The sequence below is a fragment of the Cucurbita pepo genome, chromosome 15, assembly GCF_057944985.1.
Source record: "Cucurbita pepo subsp. pepo isolate OVF chromosome 15, ASM5794498v1, whole genome shotgun sequence".
NCBI classification, from domain to species: domain Eukaryota; kingdom Viridiplantae; phylum Streptophyta; class Magnoliopsida; order Cucurbitales; family Cucurbitaceae; genus Cucurbita; species Cucurbita pepo.
In genome coordinates, this window is record NC_141812.1 from 9136152 (window position 1) to 9155710 (window position 19559).

The 19559-nt window shown below is 35.5% G+C and overlaps 2 protein-coding genes across 2 annotated transcripts; one reads left to right on the forward strand and one right to left on the reverse strand.

Annotated features, from left to right (window-relative positions):
- Positions 1-5165: 5165 nt before the first annotated feature.
- On the reverse strand, positions 5166-15374 carry LOC111811285 (uncharacterized). The gene is made up of 9 exons (XM_023698058.2): positions 15231-15374; positions 14760-14840; positions 8148-8265; positions 7943-8037; positions 7439-7510; positions 6957-7244; positions 6754-6862; positions 5680-5866; positions 5166-5592 (listed from the first exon to the last, which is right to left on the reverse strand). Exons 1-9 carry the CDS (start codon positions 15252-15254, stop codon positions 5490-5492), a joined length of 1077 nt encoding a protein of 358 aa, XP_023553826.2. The 5' UTR covers positions 15255-15374; the 3' UTR covers positions 5166-5489.
- A 2384-nt stretch (positions 15375-17758) lies between these two features.
- LOC111811299 (zinc finger protein ZAT6) lies at positions 17759-18683 on the forward strand. Its single transcript, XM_087118162.1, has one exon. It carries the CDS (start codon positions 17830-17832, stop codon positions 18394-18396), a length of 567 nt encoding a protein of 188 aa, XP_086974288.1. The 5' UTR covers positions 17759-17829; the 3' UTR covers positions 18397-18683.
- Positions 18684-19559: the final 876 nt, after the last annotated feature.

Sequence of the window (19559 nt, forward strand, 5' to 3'; positions counted from 1 at the left end):
TACATAATGGAGCAAAGCAACTAACTACATCGTGGCATCGTTCTTGAATAATTTCTCTACTAGACTCTCCTTATCTAAAAAAATGGGTAAAGTATTAGTAAAGCAAAACTTTTGATGTCTCGTAAAGAGACAAAATCAACGCCCCATGTCTAATATTCCAATTACAATTTGGAGTTTGGATTCGACACCTGATGGTCTTAACATTCTCTTACATCCCCGTTACATGACCACTTTATCTACTTGTCTTGAACTACCTCCAAGAGTTCGGGTCTTTTTAACATGCTTTGTTCCCACTCACATGCTTCTTAAGAAAGTTGTCACGAGCACACTCAATAATTTCGGTTCTTTTAAATCTTTCTCAACCGTCCTATTTTTAACATCACTCTTATTTGAATGTAGTCTCGGTTCATTTATATATTTTAAAAGTGTCTAAATTTATCTCTTCGAAGAACTAAAACTTTGATAAACTATTTCAAGCTTGAATAATAATTTAATTCTAATGGAAAATATTAATTAACATGTTGCCAAGTTGAGTAGTTGTATAATATTCCAATATTGTAATTTACCCGACTCTTAAAAAAATTTAAAAATCGCATTCTCTGTCAAGTCGTAAGATTTAAACCATATAAAAAATACAAATCGATTAGACATTTAAAAAAATAAAAAGAAATTTACATATGATATGCATTACACGTCGAAGATTTGTATGATTTTCTGTCTGTATTAATCGTATAAATTTATATCGAAGTGGGCAAAGAAAAAAAATAAAAATATAAAGTATTGTGGGAAAAAAATGATGATGTTCATTAAAAATTAGGCATTCCATAGCCATGATCCATCTTGTTCTTCATATTCTATTAGTTTTTGGTGATTGGTGTTTAAAAGATTATTTAACATCATTTGGTAGCTTCGCAATAAAACTAAGTCCTACAGGTCATTTGTGAGATCCCACGTCGATTGAAGAAGGGAATGAAATATTTCTTAAAATGGTGTGGAAATCTCTTCTTTGTAGACGTACTTTAAAATTTTGGGACTGACGACGATACGTAATGGGTTAAGATGGACAGTATCTACTAGCAATGAGCTTGGGCTATTACAAATGGTATCATACCCCGTCACTGGGCTATTACTATGGGTCCCCAATGGGGGTGGATTGTGAGATCCACGTTGGTTGGAGAGTGGAACAAAACATTACTTAAAATGGTGTAGAAATCTCTTCCCAGTAGATGTGTTTTACAACTGTGAGGCTAACGGTGATACGTAACGGGTCAAAACGGACAATATCTGCTAGCACTGAGCTTGGGCTGTTACAAATGGTATTAGAGTTAGTCACTGAGCGATGCGCCAGCGAGGACTATGGGTCTCCAAGGGGGTGGATTGTGAGATCTCACATTGGTTGGAGAGAGGAACGAAACATTCCTTAGAAGGGGCTGTAAACCTCTCCATAACAGATGTGTTTTAAAGGTGTTAGACGGACGGCAATACATAATGGGTCAAAGCGGACAATATCTGCTAGCGGTGTCAGACATAAGGCTGTTACATTTCTAGACAATATCATACCATTGTGAAAGTCATTTGTTCTAATATTTCGATTGGTGCCTCAATTTCCAAAGTGTTTGAGTGTTCCTCGGCTGGAGAGGACGTGATCGGTTCACGCTAGTTCAATTTGGTGACTAGGTTAGCTTTGGTCCAGTTCTCTTCAATTCAATAGGTCTTTCATCGAGAACCTTGCTTCTACCTCGTGTTGGCCTTTGGTGATAGTCTTCATACTCTTAGAAATCGAGAAGTAAGCAACATGACCATATCATAGGAGATACAGTAAATTATCGAGACCATTAAGCGTCAAATCTAGATTCTGAATCCTTAGCATGATCATTACAAACGGTACCAAAGCAATATTTCTCTTAGTAAGATGTGGTTCGGAGACAAACCAAGGTAGAAGTTGGTAAGCATGTGTGACACCCGAGTAAAGGAGAGACACATCAATGAAACGAGACGACATCCTAATAATAAATCGATCATGAAAATAAGATTGCTAAGAAAGATTAAATATTCTTAAATTTTAAAAGTAGCATTAACACCTTTAAATTTTATTTTTAAAAAAGTTCAATAAAATTCTTATCGTCACTGTAGAGATGAAAATCGTCTATCGACACCTCATAAATTATCTACAACAAACGTTTTAATGTGTTTTTTTTTTTTTTTTGAAAAGTTTATGAGTATTTTTGAAACGTAGTACTATAAAAAAAAAATTACATTAATAACGTGTATTTTTTAAACCATTTTGAAATTTCAACCTATTTTTTAAACAAAATATTAATGATTTCCATTCAAAATCAACTGTAAGTATTTTTTTATTTTTTTTATTTTATAATTTTATCGATAACAAAATACAAAGTTTAAGAGTATTTTTATTAATTTAGTATAAATTATTTTTCTATTTTTTAAAATTATTATTCATAATTTAACATTAACCCAATCTATTTTGATATTCATATATATATATATATATATATGAATATATACACAACCACACGCCCAAATATAAAATAATTAAAACATGGCTTACGTTAGGATTTATTTTATAAATTTATTTATTTTAGTATTCACTAAATTAATAAGAATTAAAAAAAAAAAAAAAAGAAATTAGGTGAGAGACTCTTTATTATAGATATATGTATATGTAAATATGTTGTGCTCTCCACTTTGTTAGTTATAGGGAAAAAAAATTATTATTACAAATTCTTACTATAAAATATAGGAAATTATGGTATGGCTCTAAAAAAAAAGAGGTATTAATCTATGTTTTTGTTTTAGAATATTAATATTCTTTGTAAAAAAATATGTTTACGGGTAGGTTATTTAGCAGGAATCCAGATTTCTTATGGAACGGGTATTTAGATTACCTCACGTAAGATATCTAGGTATTTCGAGATACCCGAACATCTTAAGATGACCATGATAGAGGTATTAACGAGTTTTGGATGACCTTTTGAATTATGAATTTTTGAGATTTTCTTAGAAGTGAACATCTTTCTTAGTTGCAGGGTCACGGGAAAAAGTAGGAAAGATGATTTCACTCTATTTCTGACCTGGAATGGGTCCTATCACAAGAATATTTTTTTTAGTGGGACGATAGCTCTGAAAAGACAGATTGCCCATCTTTTCTTTAATCTCGAGAAAAATATGATCGGGGGTTAATTCAAACCGTTCTGTAAAATAAGAAGAGCCCCCACATTCATACCCTTTTCTCATTCGCAAGTCTAGGGCATTTTGCTTGTATATCTTTACTTTCAATTTATTTTACTTTTTACAAATTTTGCAATATATATATATATATATATATATATATATATATATAAAAGTCAAACATTTATATTTTCGAGCATCTATAATTTTCAAATATTTGAAAAATTCAATTATCTCGATTTTGAAATTAAAAAAACGACCCCGTAAGAGTTAAGATAGAAGGTTTCGATTATCTCAATTTTGAAACAGAAGAAACGGCCCCTTAAGAGTTAAAACCGAGTTACTAGTAAAGGTAATTTTCATTATTTTAAAAAATATATCATTAATAAATGAAATTAAATTTTGTAGAAAATTATTGAAACAAAATTTTGAAGTATATAGTTGTGTGTATATAGTCCCAATTTGGAATTTGATTCATGCTCTTATTTTTATATTTAATTCATGGTTCTATTATGTTGTTATAATATTACATAGAATATTCAATTATTTATTCATATATCATAAGAGAGATTAATTGATAACATTTCTATTAATTATTCAATATTTTTTAAATTAAGTAATGGTCCTTGATGATGTAATGCATTATATTATGTAAATAATTTGAAGTTTGACTCTTAATTTTGTAATTATTCTTCTGTCTATTGCAATCGCACTTTTGATGGCAAGACTTGCGATTGTGCGGCACTCGCTTTCCAATGACAAATGAGCTAAGCTAATTCGTTCTTGCATCGCCTACGGCCAAGCGACGAGGCGACGTATGCTTGAGTCTCTGGCCTCAATTTTAAGAGAAGGTTTTAGAAAACGAGGGCAGAGAGAGATTTTCGAAAGAGACGTTATATAAGCAAGAAGAGAGAAATAATAACGGTTTATATCTTTCTTTATTTTTGATACGAGGGTTGTTATCAATAATTGGTTTGCTTTATAAATACAATAGTTAATTTAAGCATAGTTCAATTAGTTATGATATTAGTAACTTTCGTTAAAATGTTCGTCCTTTGAGAATACCTTCAGCGTCGAGGAACATGTACTAGGGTGTATGTGACTCGTTCAGACCATGGATCGAGACAAAAGAAGGTACAAAAAATTTTCATATCAGTAATAAATACCAATGAATGAATGGAAGAACTCCGTTCACCACCTAAAAATAGGCCCCTTCGATAGATTAAGCTGATCTTGAGAACCATGTTTTGTTTACTAAGTGAAACAAGGACTTATGGTCGTTCTTATTAGGTTGTTTTTATAGTTAGATCACACGTGCACGTGCGCTCAATGACTTACGGTTCTTTTTGTAGATAGATGACACGTGCACGCATGAAAGAATGAAGACTAATTACATACCTACAGTCATTCTTGTGGTTCGATGACAGACCTTATCGTTTTTACAGAGAGGTGATAATTTGCAAGTACCAATCTCTCAATTATGTTGAATACAAAATCTTTTCATGTAACAACACAAACTCACGATTAAGAGATATTGTCCTCTTTGGATTTTTCCTTTCGAACTTCCCCTCAAGGTTTTTAAAAAGTGTCTGTTAGATAGAATCTCACATCAATTGGAGAGGGTTCCGAGTGCCAGCGAGAACGCTAGCCCCAAAGGGGGATGAATTATGAGATCCCATATTGATTGGAGAAAGTAACGAGTGCGAACGAGGACGCTAGACCCCAAAGGGGATGGGTTGTGAGGATCCCACATCAGTTTGAGGATCCCACAAAACATTCTTTACAAGGGTGTGGAAACCTCTCCCTAGCAAACGCGTTTTAAAACCTTTGACGAAAGCCCAAAAGGGAAAACCCCAAAAAGGACAACATCTACGGTCGGTGGGCTTGAGCTGTTACACTTTAATACATAAAATCAACGAGTTCAAAACCCGTTCCAAACGACGAATAAACCCCCTAAAATCTAGAATTACCACATCTCCAAAACAAGTATTATTATGTAAGATTATTGAGTAAATGGGTAATTACAAAATAAATTAGTTCCAATGAAAGATCTTTTCCTTAACCTAATTCTCTGATGAACAATCCATACAAGTGAGAGAAGGAACACACACAAGAACAGAGTTTGTAAGATGACAACAAAAACTTCACCTCAAATGGGGCAGAGAAGCCTCAAGTAAGAGATACTTACAATGCTTGTATGATGAAATTGGCAAAAGGTCCGATGATTTCAAGGAGCCAAACAAATTCTACCACCAGAAGCAGCAGAGCAGCTAAGCGCTGCTTCAAATATTATTGTTTTTTCATTGCGCTGCTTGCAGTTGCTGCTCGTCCTCCACAAATTCTTCTCCGATATCTCTTTGTACAAGTCTGTAGTACAAAATGCCCATCGTTGCCAGGCATGCCCTGCACACATGAAATCTCTCCATGATTTCAAGCCAAACCATAAAGCATATAAGAGAGAATGAGAGAGAACAGATCCATGGGTATTACATGATTGCTATGATAAGAAGAATTTTTCTCGGATCCATTCTAGAGGGTCGTTGGTGCCGAACACGACCTTCACCGACATCATTGGCGCTCAATGCGTCTTTACGAGGAGGTGCAGTCACGGGTAGAGTTGGCAATGCAGTTGACCAGAAAGGAAGTAGTGCTCTAAGAAACTTGTGCTTAAAAGGACCTGCAGGTAACAAAGAAATGGAGTGATGACAATAAATTCCAGACTACCATGGCTGAAGTAAAGAGCTCAGTGCTCTATTTGTGAAAATGAAAAACAAAAAGGTTCAAGTCTCTCTAAGATATCTGTTGCGTTAGTAAATGGGGACGTTACTGTCCCGTTGGGGAACACGCTCGGCTTCATGGAATTCCAAGATGAACTGAAGTTATATCACAACTTAAAGGAATACAATATATATGATTTAAAAGCTTCACTCTTATATGAAAAAAACTGAAGGGGTTTCTTCAATATTTGGTTATGAAATATCAGGGAATGCTAGAAGATTGAATTTGTTTAATGTTTAGCGATTGCGAATAACCAATCGTTTTAGTGGATGTCGAAAAGGGAACACGTTGCTACAGGAATGGTATCCCCCCTCCAACACCCCCCTGGCCAGACAATAGTTTGATGACTATTTGAACAAAAAAACGGGTTTACGAGATCTAGAGGGAAACAAACGGCCACTTAGGTGACCGTTTTTGTGAATAACCAGTCGTTTTTGTGGATGTCGAAAAGGGAACAACACGTTGCTGCAGGAATGGTATCCCCCTCCACCACCCCCCTGGCCAGACAATATTTGATGACTATTTGAATGAAGAAATGGGTTTACGAGATCTAGAGGGAAACAAACGGCCACTTAGGTGACCGTTTTTGTAGATAACCAATCGTTTTGTGGATGTCGAAAAGGGAACAACACGTTGCTGCAGGAATGGTATCCCCCCTCCACCACCACCCCAGGCCAGACAATAGTTTGATGACTATTTGAACAAAGAAGCGGGTTTACGGGATCTAGAGGGAAACAAACAGCCACTTAGGTGACAACATGTCATATCCAAAAGCATGTAACGTACCTCTTCGAACATACTTCTTACGATTACCATCTTCGTCATCAGCATAATACGAAATTTCAGAATTTTGCCTGTCATAATTGAGTGCACCTTTTCTTGTGGTAGCAACAGGCTGGATTGCAATTGAAAATTGAAAACAAAAGATATGAGAACGAACTGAAAGTAAGAAAATGAATCACATGTTGACTAAGACAAGATGCTCTTACGCCTGAAGGACTTGAGCTTTTCACAAAATTCCCTTCTGAACCAGGCACTTCAATCTCTACAATATCTGCAATGTCATTTTTGGAAGATCCTGTTCCAGTCGGGGCGGAGAACCCTTCACCCGTATTCGTTTCGACGTTTGCTATTGAATTTAATGAACTCTTATTGTTATGTGCGTTGCCTGAAGAGGAAACCAAGGGATCTGAGGCAAATGCTGGGGGAGGACCATGGGGTTCTGTTGTTGATAATCCTACTGGATGATTGCCAAACAAATTCTTTTCCAGACCAGTCTGATGAACAAAAAGAACCAAAATCAATAAGATCATATCATGCTACAATCGCGACATAGCTCGCTTTCAATAGTAGACACATCTTGTAACATATCGTAGGCACTAGAAGCGCAAGAACAAAAGTAGAAACATAGTCATATGAGAATTGAGATGATCATTGGTTCGAAAACTGTAACGTCAAGCGTGAACATAACCTGCAAGATGGCTTCCTTTAGTTTTCCGTGTAGGCGGGATCCTGAATCTTTGAAGTTCTTCGGAGGCCATATCTGCACCAAGAGTTTACATATACCATAAAACAATCAGACATCTGAGATAATAGCATAGTTTCCATTATTGAGAGTAGGCTCGAATGACCCTAGAATGTATATAACCTAGCCCTATTCCGATGTGACCTGTTATGGAATGAACTTATAATCATGGAATCGACTCGATCGTCATATTATAGATTATAAGCTCATAACCCTAGTCCATTCCTATTTTGAGCGGAACAGATCTACTAATTCTTTGATTCCAGTTAGTAAGAGGGATCTTGAACTAAGAAATATAGATTCTAGAAACTAAACTAAAAAAGGGACTCATTAAAATTGATCAGGCAGAAGAAACAACACAACAAAAGCATCGAGTCTTCAAAGGCACGTGCGAGGATCGTTTATGAATTTGACTATCAATAATAAATAGCATGCGGATATACACCATACCGAAATGGAACACGCGGGACAGTCATATCCAGCAGGGGCAGTGGATGGAGGAAAGCTCTTGATATGTGAGACCAAGCAATCCGTATGAATAACATCTAACATGAGAACAATGAATTACACAACTACTTCAACATTTGAATTGAAATTCACTCTATTCTTAGCATCTGTATGGAAAGAAGTTAAATAAATATGTGAAGTCACATACGCAAGCATCCCAATCGAGTCGTTTGAGGACCAACTCCTTCGAGCGTAGCCTGACACAGGCAACAATTTGGAGGCCAATCGTAATCTCCATTCAATACCCACTCTGAATAGGTACGAACCTTAAAGAAGAAAGTGCAACGTTAGCATAGAACGAATCTAAAAGGAAAGCATAACAAAGAGAATGTGTGAAAAATTACAGTGACTAAAATAGTATCTAAACCAAAAATATAACAATAACACATTTAAATAAAGTTATACTTAAAGATTCATAGCCATAAATGTTGAAAGAATATCGAAGAAAATGTGTGAAAACAACGCAACGCTATTTTTGTTTTCAGTTTTTGTTCTGGAAACTAACTTTAAAAATTATCCTCGCAGACACACCGCTTGGCGTCTAGCTCTAATACGTAATAGCTCAAGCCCACTGCTAGCAGATATTGTCCTCTTTGAGCTTTCCCTCAAGATTTTAAAATGCGTCCACTAGGGGAGAGGTTTCCACACCCTTATAAGAAATGTTTCGTTCCCCTCTCTAACCGATGTTAGATCTCATAATCAACCCCCTTGAGGGACCAGCATCCTCGCTCGCACATCGCCCAGTGTCTAGCTTTGATACCAACTGTAATGTCCCTTAATTTTCTATTGACCTAGAGTCGTTACCATATGCATGACATAACTTTTTATGCGGAAAACATTCATTTCAAGCGACTTCATAAACCGATGTCATGAACTTATACATTTAAGAAAAGGACTTTAAGGCAATACCAAAAGAAATATTAAAATAAACCAAGGTAAATATTAAAAATAGCAATGCACTCTACTAACCTAAGATCTACGAAATTAAATGCAATTACCCTATGCAAGTTCCATGGTCTTTAATTACGATGTCGTCGTCAACCATACGGAGGTGTCTTACCTTTATTTGAAATATAAAAGTAGCACATGGCTTAAGTATTATAAGAAATACTCAGTAAGTCACCCCACTATTGGGATCAAGGAATGCAAACACATGCAACCATGATTAGGGCCCTATCATTTAAAACCATCATAGAGGTGGCCTCCAGTCCGAACAAATGGGATGTGTAGTACTTCCCTACACATGGCTCACACGTGCGAGTGTGAGCCAACTAGGTGGCTCGCACACCCCTAGGCCCATCGTAGTCGAGCTAGTTGGTCGTAGCAGGACGTCCAGAGCAAACCCTCGAATATCATGCAAAGCATGATTATCATCATCACATCATCATCATCATCATAGTGTACGCGTCCATACTCATCATCATAAAAGGGGAAGTAACCCGATGTAAATGAACCCACAATATGCATGAGATCCCTATAGTTTTTATCTTAAATCATTCATATGATACAAACCCACACATCCTTCACATGTTACTCTAGGTAACATGCATGCATAAGTCTTTATACATTCATCATTTATAACATCATTTAGGGGTTGTGTATCAGAAAATTCTTTATCAATAATGCAACATGGCATCTCATACATGCACATCATCGTAATATGGGATATCATCATATTATGTCTAATCATCATCATACATCTTATGTCATCATGTAATAATGCATCATTATCCTAGCGTATCATAGCATCATAGTACATCGTATCGTCACAATGTTATATCAACTCACATCATAGCACCATCGAAACACATCACAATATCATATCGAATCATATTATCATAACATCATATAAACATATATGACACGTGCAAGGACCACTGAGCACATGTCATCATACATAAAGACAAATCTTCCAACTGAGTCGATAGTAAGGCCACTTACTTGGTTGGCCTAGGCCGAAACAACTACGACTCTTGATACTAGCTCAATGTTGCTCTCTAAAACTTAATTTTGCCTAAGGAGTCCAACAATCATAAATTAGAATTCTACTCTAGGAATTGACTCACCTAATTTTGCATAAAATAATTTAATTTCACTTTAATAATTTAAACTAGGTAAGCCTAATTTTGCATAAAATAATTTAAACTACTCCTAATAATTTAATCTAGCTAAGCCTAATTGTGCATAAATAATTTAAACTTGATTCCAAAAATTTAAACTAGCTAAAAGGTAGTCATACTAACCTTAAACGTTTTGAAAGAGTTGAAACTAGTAAGAAAGGGTCCGAGCACTAGTTAAAAGGTAATCATACTAACCTTAAACGCTTCCGAAGAGTTGAAACTAGTAAGAAAAGGTTCGAGCGTATCAGGCCCAAGCTGGATAAGCCAAAATGCTGGCCTGGAGTCGTCAGAAAATATATTCTCTAACTCGCTTCAAAGCGTTAAGTGGGATGATAAAATGAAGTAAGGCACCTCCCTTTTATAGTGGAGGCCAACTCCCCACTTCTCAACTTAAGTGATGTGGGACAATTTTCCTTTTCTATTTTTTTTTTTTCTTTTAATTTTTAGGTTATTACCTCTTACACATCTAAAAGAAACTTTCGTCCTCAAAAGTATCTTAATCTTGGAATTACTTCTCAGGATATTTCTCCCTCATCTCTTCCTTTTGTTTTCACATAGTTTCTTCCGCTTGATGGTTTTGTAAAGACCATTTTCCTAGTACAAAAGACCTCCACTTCTCGGGCTAAAATTCTTATTAGTCTTTTCTCATAACTTGGGTCATCGTCTACCTGTAAGAACTCATAATCTACGACGTGAGTTGCCTTATCTAGAGAATAAAGTTGTAAGTTCCCTCACTCTAACAATGTAGAAGGTTTGTTCAAATGTTTCGAGTTAGACTCAATCAATTTATGCAACCACAACTCGCACTAAAATTGAGTCTGTGAGAAGAGCTTTCTGAAGTTAAGGAATTTGCTAGCCTCAACCGTAGTATAAAGATGTGCTGGATGATATAGGAAGGTCAATAAAGTTTAATGATGTTATGAAGAGATAACTAATCAGAGTAATAATGCAACTCAAAAAGTAAGAATCCTACCTCATATCTACGAAAAGAACATGAGATTGTTTGTCTCGTCCTTAATTTGGATGACCTTAAGACACTTTCGAGGATAAAAGTTTCTTTTAGATGTGTATGATGTAATAACCCAAAAATTAGAAGAAGAAAAAAAAAAAAAAAAAAAAGAGAGAGAGAAAAAAAAATAAAAGAGAAATTGTCTCACATCGCTTAAGTTGAGAATGAGAAGTGGAGAGTTCGATCTCCACTATAAAAGGGAGGTCCCTTACTTCATTTTATCATCCCACTTGAACGGTTCAAAACCAGTCAGAGAATATATTTTCTGATGGCTTCAGGCAAGCATCTTGGCAAATCAGGCTTGGGCCAGATAAGATTGAACCTTTTTCCTATTAGTTTCAACTCTTTGGAAGCATTTAAGGTTAGTATGATATGATTACCTTTTAGCTAGTTTAAATTTTTTGAGTCAAGTTTAAATTATTTAGGCACAATTACTAGGAGTAAGTTTAAATTATTTTATGTAAAATTAAGCTTAGCTAGTTTAGATTATTAGGAGTTTTATGCAAAATTAGGATTAGCTAGTTTAAATCATTAAGAGTAAGCTTAAATTATTTTATGCAAAATTAGGTGAGCCAATTCCCATATTAGAATTCTAATTTATGATTGTTGAACTCCTTTGGCAGAATTAAATTTCAAAGAGCAGTGTTAAGCTAGCATCAAGGAGTCATAGTAGCTTTGACCTAGGCCAACCAAGTAAGTAGCATTACTATCGGCTCGATCGGAAGATTTGTCTTATATATGACGACACGTGCCCAGTGACCCTTGTACGTGTCATGTATGTTTATATGATATTAGGATGCGTCATGATGATGTTATGATACTATGATGTTATGATGAATTTGTGATGATATGATGTACTATGATGCTATGATACGGTAGAATGACGACGCATTATGACATGACATAATATGATGATATCCCATATTACGATGATGTGCATTTATGAAATGTCATGTTCATTATAATGAAGAGTTTTCTGATACACAACCCCTGAATAATGTTATAAATGAGAAATGTTTGAAGGCTTATGCATGCATGTCACCTAGAGTAACATGTAAAAAATGCGTGGGGTTGTATCACATGAATGATTTAAAATGAAAACTATAAGGAATTCATGCATATTGTATTTCATTCACATCAGGTTACTTCTCCTTTTATGATGATATGTACGGACGCGTACACTATGTTGAGATCATTATCATCATCATGCTTTACATGATATCCGAAGGTTTGTTGTACCTCCGAACGTCCGGCTATAGCCAACTAGCTCGACTATGATGGGTTCAAGGGGTGTACGAGCCGCCTGGTGGGCTCATGCTCGCATGTGTGAGCCGTGTGTAGGGAAGTACTACACATCCAATTTGTCTGGACTGGAGGCCACCTCTATGATGGTTTTAAATTATAGATCTCCAATCATGGTTGCATGTGTTTGCATTCCCTGACCCTAGTGGGTCACTTATTGAATATTTCTAAAATACTCAACCCTAACCCCAATAGTAGAGTCACTAAGTATTTCTTAAAATACTCAAGTCATGTGCTACTTTTATATTTCAAGTAAAGATGAGGCATCTCCTACGGTTGACAGCAGCGTCGCAATTAAAGACCATAGAACTTGCATAGGATAGTTGCATTTAATTTTGTAGATCTTAGGTTAGTATAGGACATTGCTATTTTTAATATTTAGCTTGTTTTATTTTTATATTTCTTTTAGTATTGTCTTAAAGACCCCCTCTTAAACATATAAGTCCATGACATCGTTTTATGAAGTCATTTTAAATGAATATTTTCCCCATAAAAAAAGTTACGTCATGCATATGGCAGTGACACTAGTACAGTAGAAAAATAGAGTCCTTACATAAACATTTAAAGAACCAATAACTTTTCTAATATTTTTGACCAAAAGACTTAGAGAGCTTTCAAAAGAAGGATGAAACTACGAATAAGGCATCCACCAAACGCTGAGAATCAGTAGTTACTTCATATCTTCCGAAAAAAAAAAAGCAATAATTAATCATCGACCAACAAAAAAGTTAAAAACCAACCAGAAGGCAACCTATTCAACAAAATCAAAAAGCTTCTCAATACCAAAAAGATTGATTCCATCAAATTCTAAACTTCCAGATTCAAATCTGCACAACTGCTCGAAAAAACTCTTCAGCTTTGCAATAATAACAATCTTGTAAAAAGAAGCTGTTGAAGAACCATCACTAGCAAAGAACTAAAAATTATCTTCATGTAAGTTAATCCAATTACCTCAGAGAAGATAAAACAAAACCTTTCAAAGTAAATCATAACATGACTTCCTTCTTAAGCCAAACGAGAACTTTCACGTAACTCAAGACCACATGCTTCTATCAACGGAGCAAATTTGTTTGGATTGGATGAAGAAATGAGAGGAGTTTTCTTATCACAATCTTGAACTGTTAAGTCAAAAGCTTCAGAAAAAGAATCCTCAAGAATGTCAGCCTCCATACTGAAATCCACTGGCTGAATGACTGATTTCACACAACTCAAACTTACCTCAAAATCAACCTCAGAGATGCCATCACGAGGTGTAAAATCCTTTATCGAGTAAACAACTCCCCTGATTAAACCTACATCTGGATCCAAAGGGGTGAAGACAAAATGGTTGTTTTAGGGTAAGATAGGTGAAGAGGAGGGTGGAAAGGCAACATTTGGATGCTAAAAGCTCTGTACATCTTTCTTCAATTGAATCTGAATTCAAAGAGTTTTCCCATTCTTTAAAGTGCCGGCTGGAATTACTAAAAGGATGACACTGTCTAGAGACTTTTAGTATGATGGGGGAGATTTCACGGCTGGAAGTCATCTTGTGAAATGGAAATTTTTTTTCTCAATGGAGAATTCCTTTCTCAATTCAAAGAGTTTTCTCAATGCTTCTTGGTAGTCTCACAGTTATAGCAAATTCTTTTGTAATTAGCCTGTTTCTTTGATCCTTATAGTTTGGAGGGCAGCTTCTCAGGGAGTGGGAACTCTCTTCCCCCAGCCCTTAGGCAGTCTTTCGTTTCTCTCTTTCTTTCAATACATTTTACAGGTTTCTTATCAAATTTATAAAAAAAAAAAAAAAATTAAAAAAAGGTTATATGTTCCAACTAAGATAAGAAAAAAAGAGCAACATACCAAAGGGTCCCCTGCCTTTTATCTTGGAAGGGTAAGTAAAACCCCAAAAATCCCAAATAAAAAAAGAATTCAAATTGAATCACATAAAAAGAATATCCATATTCTTAGAAGCACACTCAAATATGACACGCCACGAAGGCCTAGCACGAAAGAAGACATCTTTTGATAAGAAGGGCTGAAATTCTATGCTTAAGAGACATTAACATGATTTACACCTAATCCATCACTCTCTATACGCACACATATCAGGTGAACCCTTACGTAAATAATCCATTTCTGCACTGTACACAAAAGGTGGAAAGTATAATGGGTCTATCATGGTAGCTAAGCATCCAAATTATCCATCAGCTCATCATATTGTAAACCGCAAGAAACTAGAGAGAGAGAGAGTGGCTATACTGGGGAATGGCAATGCAGCTAGAAATAAACTACAAAAAGAACATGCGATAAGAAACTGAAATACAAAGAGAATTTTTCAAATACACAAGCTTACCACGCATATTTGGTGTTCTTGGAAACAAATGCATTCTCCACATACGGGAACCTTATGAACAAAACAATACAACTTCGTGGCCTGAAGCACCAAAAACACAAAACAAATGGTATTCGTAAGTTCATTCATTTTAACAAAGCCAGAAACAACAAGGTTGTAACGATAACAAATTACAGCAACAATAAGAAAACTTAATTCAATTAAACAGTAAATCAATCAGCCTTAGACATTTCCTCGATCCGAATAACGGTACTTCCAAAATTCGTGAAAATCCAGAGAAATTAACTCTTCAAACAATCAATTAGTCAAGCATTGAGATCGCTTCTAATTCCAAACTCTCAAACCCGGATCCGATCCCAAATCCCAACGAAATGAATATCAACCAAGCCTCCACGTTCCAATCCGAATCAGAAATTATCCAAATTCCTGTACAGGCAACAGAAGAGGCAGGAGGAGGGAGAGTTGTAGTACCTTGCGGCATTTGCAGACCACCATTGCAGTGACCGGCGCGGAGACGCTCTGATGGATACAATGGCGAAGCTAACAATTCAACGACATGGATTCAGATCTCCAATGCTCTCCCTCTCTCTCTCCCTCTCTCCCTCTCTCTCTCTCCCTCTCTCTCTCCCTCTCTCCCTCTCTCCCTCTCTCTCTCTCCCTCTCTCTCTCCCTCTCTCTCTCCCTCTCTCCCTCTCTCCCTCTCTCCCTCTCTCTCTCTCTCTCTCCCTCTCTCTCTCCCTCTCTCTCTCCCTCTCTCCCTTGTTTTTTCCTTTTAAATTTTTTGCTAAAGTTATAAAATAAGGAGTTTTGTCTCAAAAATATTTAATTTAAAGATTTTTAAAATATATTTTTTTGCGATAGAAACATTAATATTTTATTTAAAAAATATATTTAAAATTTAAAAAAAAATTTAAAATATTAATGAAAATTTAAAAATTAATATTTTTTTTATTTTCAATTTTAAGGGCGGAAAATCACACTTTAATAATGTACTAAATTACCAAAATATCCTCAAACTAAGTTCACTTTTCACCGCTACTGTAACCCACCACAAACAGTATAAACCATTGTCTCCCGCCACTACCATCGTCATCCACTATAAGAGAATACCATCGACAACTCCGACGACCACCACTCGCAACAACTAAATTCTGTTGTCACTTACTAACGATCACCACCATTTTACTACCGAAAATAAATTGTTGCCACTCATCAAAAGTCATAATGTTTTAAATGCATCAGTGATATAGAGACACCTCGTCTCGATTAATTGAGCTCAATAGGTCACATGGTTTGATAATATTTGATATCCTATATGCTCGTCTCGTATCGTATTTTGACACGTGGCATTGAAGAAGAGAGAAAATAATAAACGTGTTAAAAAAAAAAGGATATTTTGACTGGGATGATTACGTGGCAAGTGGTGGACAAGGAGTAGGCCACGTGGAGAGAATTTAGTCGAAGCAACCAATGAAAGAAGGCCATGTGGTGAACGACAACCTCCGATGACCACCACTCACAACAACTAAATTCTGTCGTCACTCACCAACGATCACCACCATTTTACTACTGAAAATAAATCGCTGCGGGCACTCATCAAAAGTCATGATGCTTTAAATGCATCAGTGACATAGAGACACCTCGTCTCGATTAATCGAGCTCAATAGGTCACATGGTTTGATAATATTTGGTATCCTATATGCTCGTCTCGTATCGTATTTTGACACGTGGCATTGAAGAAGAGAGAAAATAATAAACCTGTTGAAAAAAAAAAGTGGATATTTTGACTAGGATGATTACATGGCAAGTGATGGACAAGGAGGAGGCCACGTGGAGAGAATTTAGTTGAAGCAGCCAATCAAAGAGGGCCATGTGGGAACGTGACAGGTTTTAGTTGTCAGTTATGGAAGCATTGTGCGACCCAAAGAAGAAGGAACACGCGTCAGCGTGGCGAAAGAGAAGCGCGTATTGATGACGTGGGCTTGACCGTCGCTATCACGTAGACGACGTAAGGCGACGACTCTACAATTTCAATTTTTAATAAATTACAAAAATACTCGTAATATATTTTTAAATTTTTTAATATTATACTTCCTCTTTTATAAATATTTCAAATATTAATAATTTAATTTTAAAAATATAAAAATCAAATATAAATGATCTATTAGATTTTAAAAAAAAAGTATTTATTTAATATTTTTAAAGATAAAATTCAAATTTCAAAAATATATTAATTACTTGTAATTTAACTTATCAAAAAAATATATTAAATTATATAAAATAACGTTGAAATTAATTAAATAATGTATACAATATTATTTAAATTTAAAATAAAAAGTAATAAGGGAATTAAGGAGTTGGGTGGGGAGGGTGGATGATGGGTGTTAGCCAATAAAAAGTGAACAGCTGTCGAATAGGTTGGTGCCACGTAGAAGCATTGTGAGTTGGAAAGGGAAGGGCTTTATGGAAAATGCGATAAGAAGTACACGTGGCCCTTAAAAAAATTAATACTATTTTAAACCAATTTATTTTTTATTTTTAAAATTAAAATTTTATAAAAAAAAAAATTAATTCAAATGTAAATAGTTTATATATGTTATACTTAATAAACAAATATTTTACCCTATAAAAAAAAGAATTACTAATATTTTTATTTAAAATTTATTTTTTTTAATTCCTAAAAATTATAATTTATATATTTTATGAATGACTAATTAAATATAAAATAAAAAATAAATCAGAAATAAAACCAAATTAATGCGTGAGGGACACTCCACAATTCTCCCACTCACTAGTAACGTCTAGTTCTTCTAATTTCCATTTTTTAATTAATTATTAAAATAACAATAATAATAAATAAATAAATAAAAATAAAAAGAACAGTCAACCCTTTTTAGTTTGACTTTTTCAAGGTCCACCATTTAGGCACCGCCAACCACACCCTCAGCTTCCAACTCCCTTCCTTTCAGTTGACCGACTTCACTACTCACTCACCTGTCCACCTCCCTCTTTATAACCCAATTTCCCTTCCTCTTTTCCCTCACTCCCAACTAAACACAAAGCCTCACCTATGGCCTTGGAAGCTCTCAATTCCCCTACTTCCGCGCTCGCCCACGACCAGCTCCTCAATCATAAGCCCTTCGACCCATCGACCCATCGATCCAAGCGTTCGAAACGACCCCGGTTCGACTCCGATGACGAGTACTTTGCCCTTTGCCTTCTCTTTCTAGCTCGTGGCAGAATCCCAGATTCTGACACTGATAGTAAGCCTTCCTCGTCTCCGTCCTTGTCTTATGCTTGTAGTGTTTGTAATAAGTCATTTTCCTCCTATCAAGCGCTTGGTGGGCATAAGGCTAGCCATCGGAAATCCGATGGCAGCGGTGGTGGAGAGAAAGTCTCGGCGGCGATTACTGCCACCGTGGCTAATTCTTGTAGGACCCACCAGTGTTCCATTTGTTTTAAGTGTTTTCCCACCGGTCAGGCTCTCGGCGGCCATAAGCGACGGCACTACGACGGCGGCAGTGGTAATAATAGTAATAGCTCCAGCTTCACGCATACCCATCTCCGGGAATTTGACCTTAACGTCCCTGCCATGCCGGAGGTTTGGTCGAGATTTCCCGCCGGTGACCGGCAATAAAAAAGTCAAAGTCAAAGTCAAAGTGAAAGACAGTACTTTGCAGAGGAAGAAGTGGAGAGCCCTCACCCGTTGAAGAAGCCGAGGATTCCGATTCCGATTCCGATCTCCGGCGACCCCAAATCCTCTGTTTTTTGTTCTTGGATTGATTTGATTCTGTACAAAGATAAGAACAGTTGTTAATTATTTGTGGATTAGATTAAATTTGATTATGTTGTTAATTATTTAAGAGATGAAAACTGGGCGTAATGATGAGTGTGTCGGAGACAAATCCATGTGATTCATGTTCATCCATTCATTTTTAGTGCCAGCTTTAAAAAAAATAAAAAATTATAAGTTAAATTAACAAAAATATTAAAACCATGAGGCGAGTAGCAATAAGTAAATTTTAAAATTGTGAGATTGACGACAATACGCTCTAAAATGGACAATATCAATTAACAATGGGCCAAGAAGCTGGGCTCCTAACGAGCAGATTGTTAGATCCCATCGGATATAGAAGGTAACAAAACATTCCTTATACAGGCATAAAAATCTCTCAATAACATATATCCAAAATGGACACGTCAAGGTGAAACCTACGCATACCAACTAGAAACACGAGCTCAACTCGATGGGTTATTTGCTTATGCAAACGCCACCAGCTCGAAATATGCTGATGATCGCTATGGTATCATATATCGTTTGAAATTGTGCCCGAACATTTACCACAAAAAATTAAAATCATAGATTTTTTCAAATAAAAATAAATTTGATTATTTTCCTGAAATTTAATTTTTTTTTTCAAAGTGAAAATGACAAAAAAAAAAAAAAAAAAAAAAAAAAATCTCTGTAATATATTAAGGATAAAATTTACAATTTTAAAAAATGTATTTATTATTTTTTTTGTAAATAAGGCTCAAAACGCTGTGTCGTTTTTCTGGTGCGATGTCAAAATCGATGAAACGACAGACAGGGCAGTTGGTAACTAAAATTGTTTAAATTATCTTTCGATACGTCGCCGTTGCGTGTAGGTGGAAGAAAATGTCATTATTAATCAATAAACTCCTAATTTCAATTATCTTTAAATAAACAAATATTTAACCGTTAATTTTGGGAAATTTCCACGTTTTTTAATTTGGTCTTGTTTGAACATTTACTTAATTCATTTCTTTATAAATATTGAA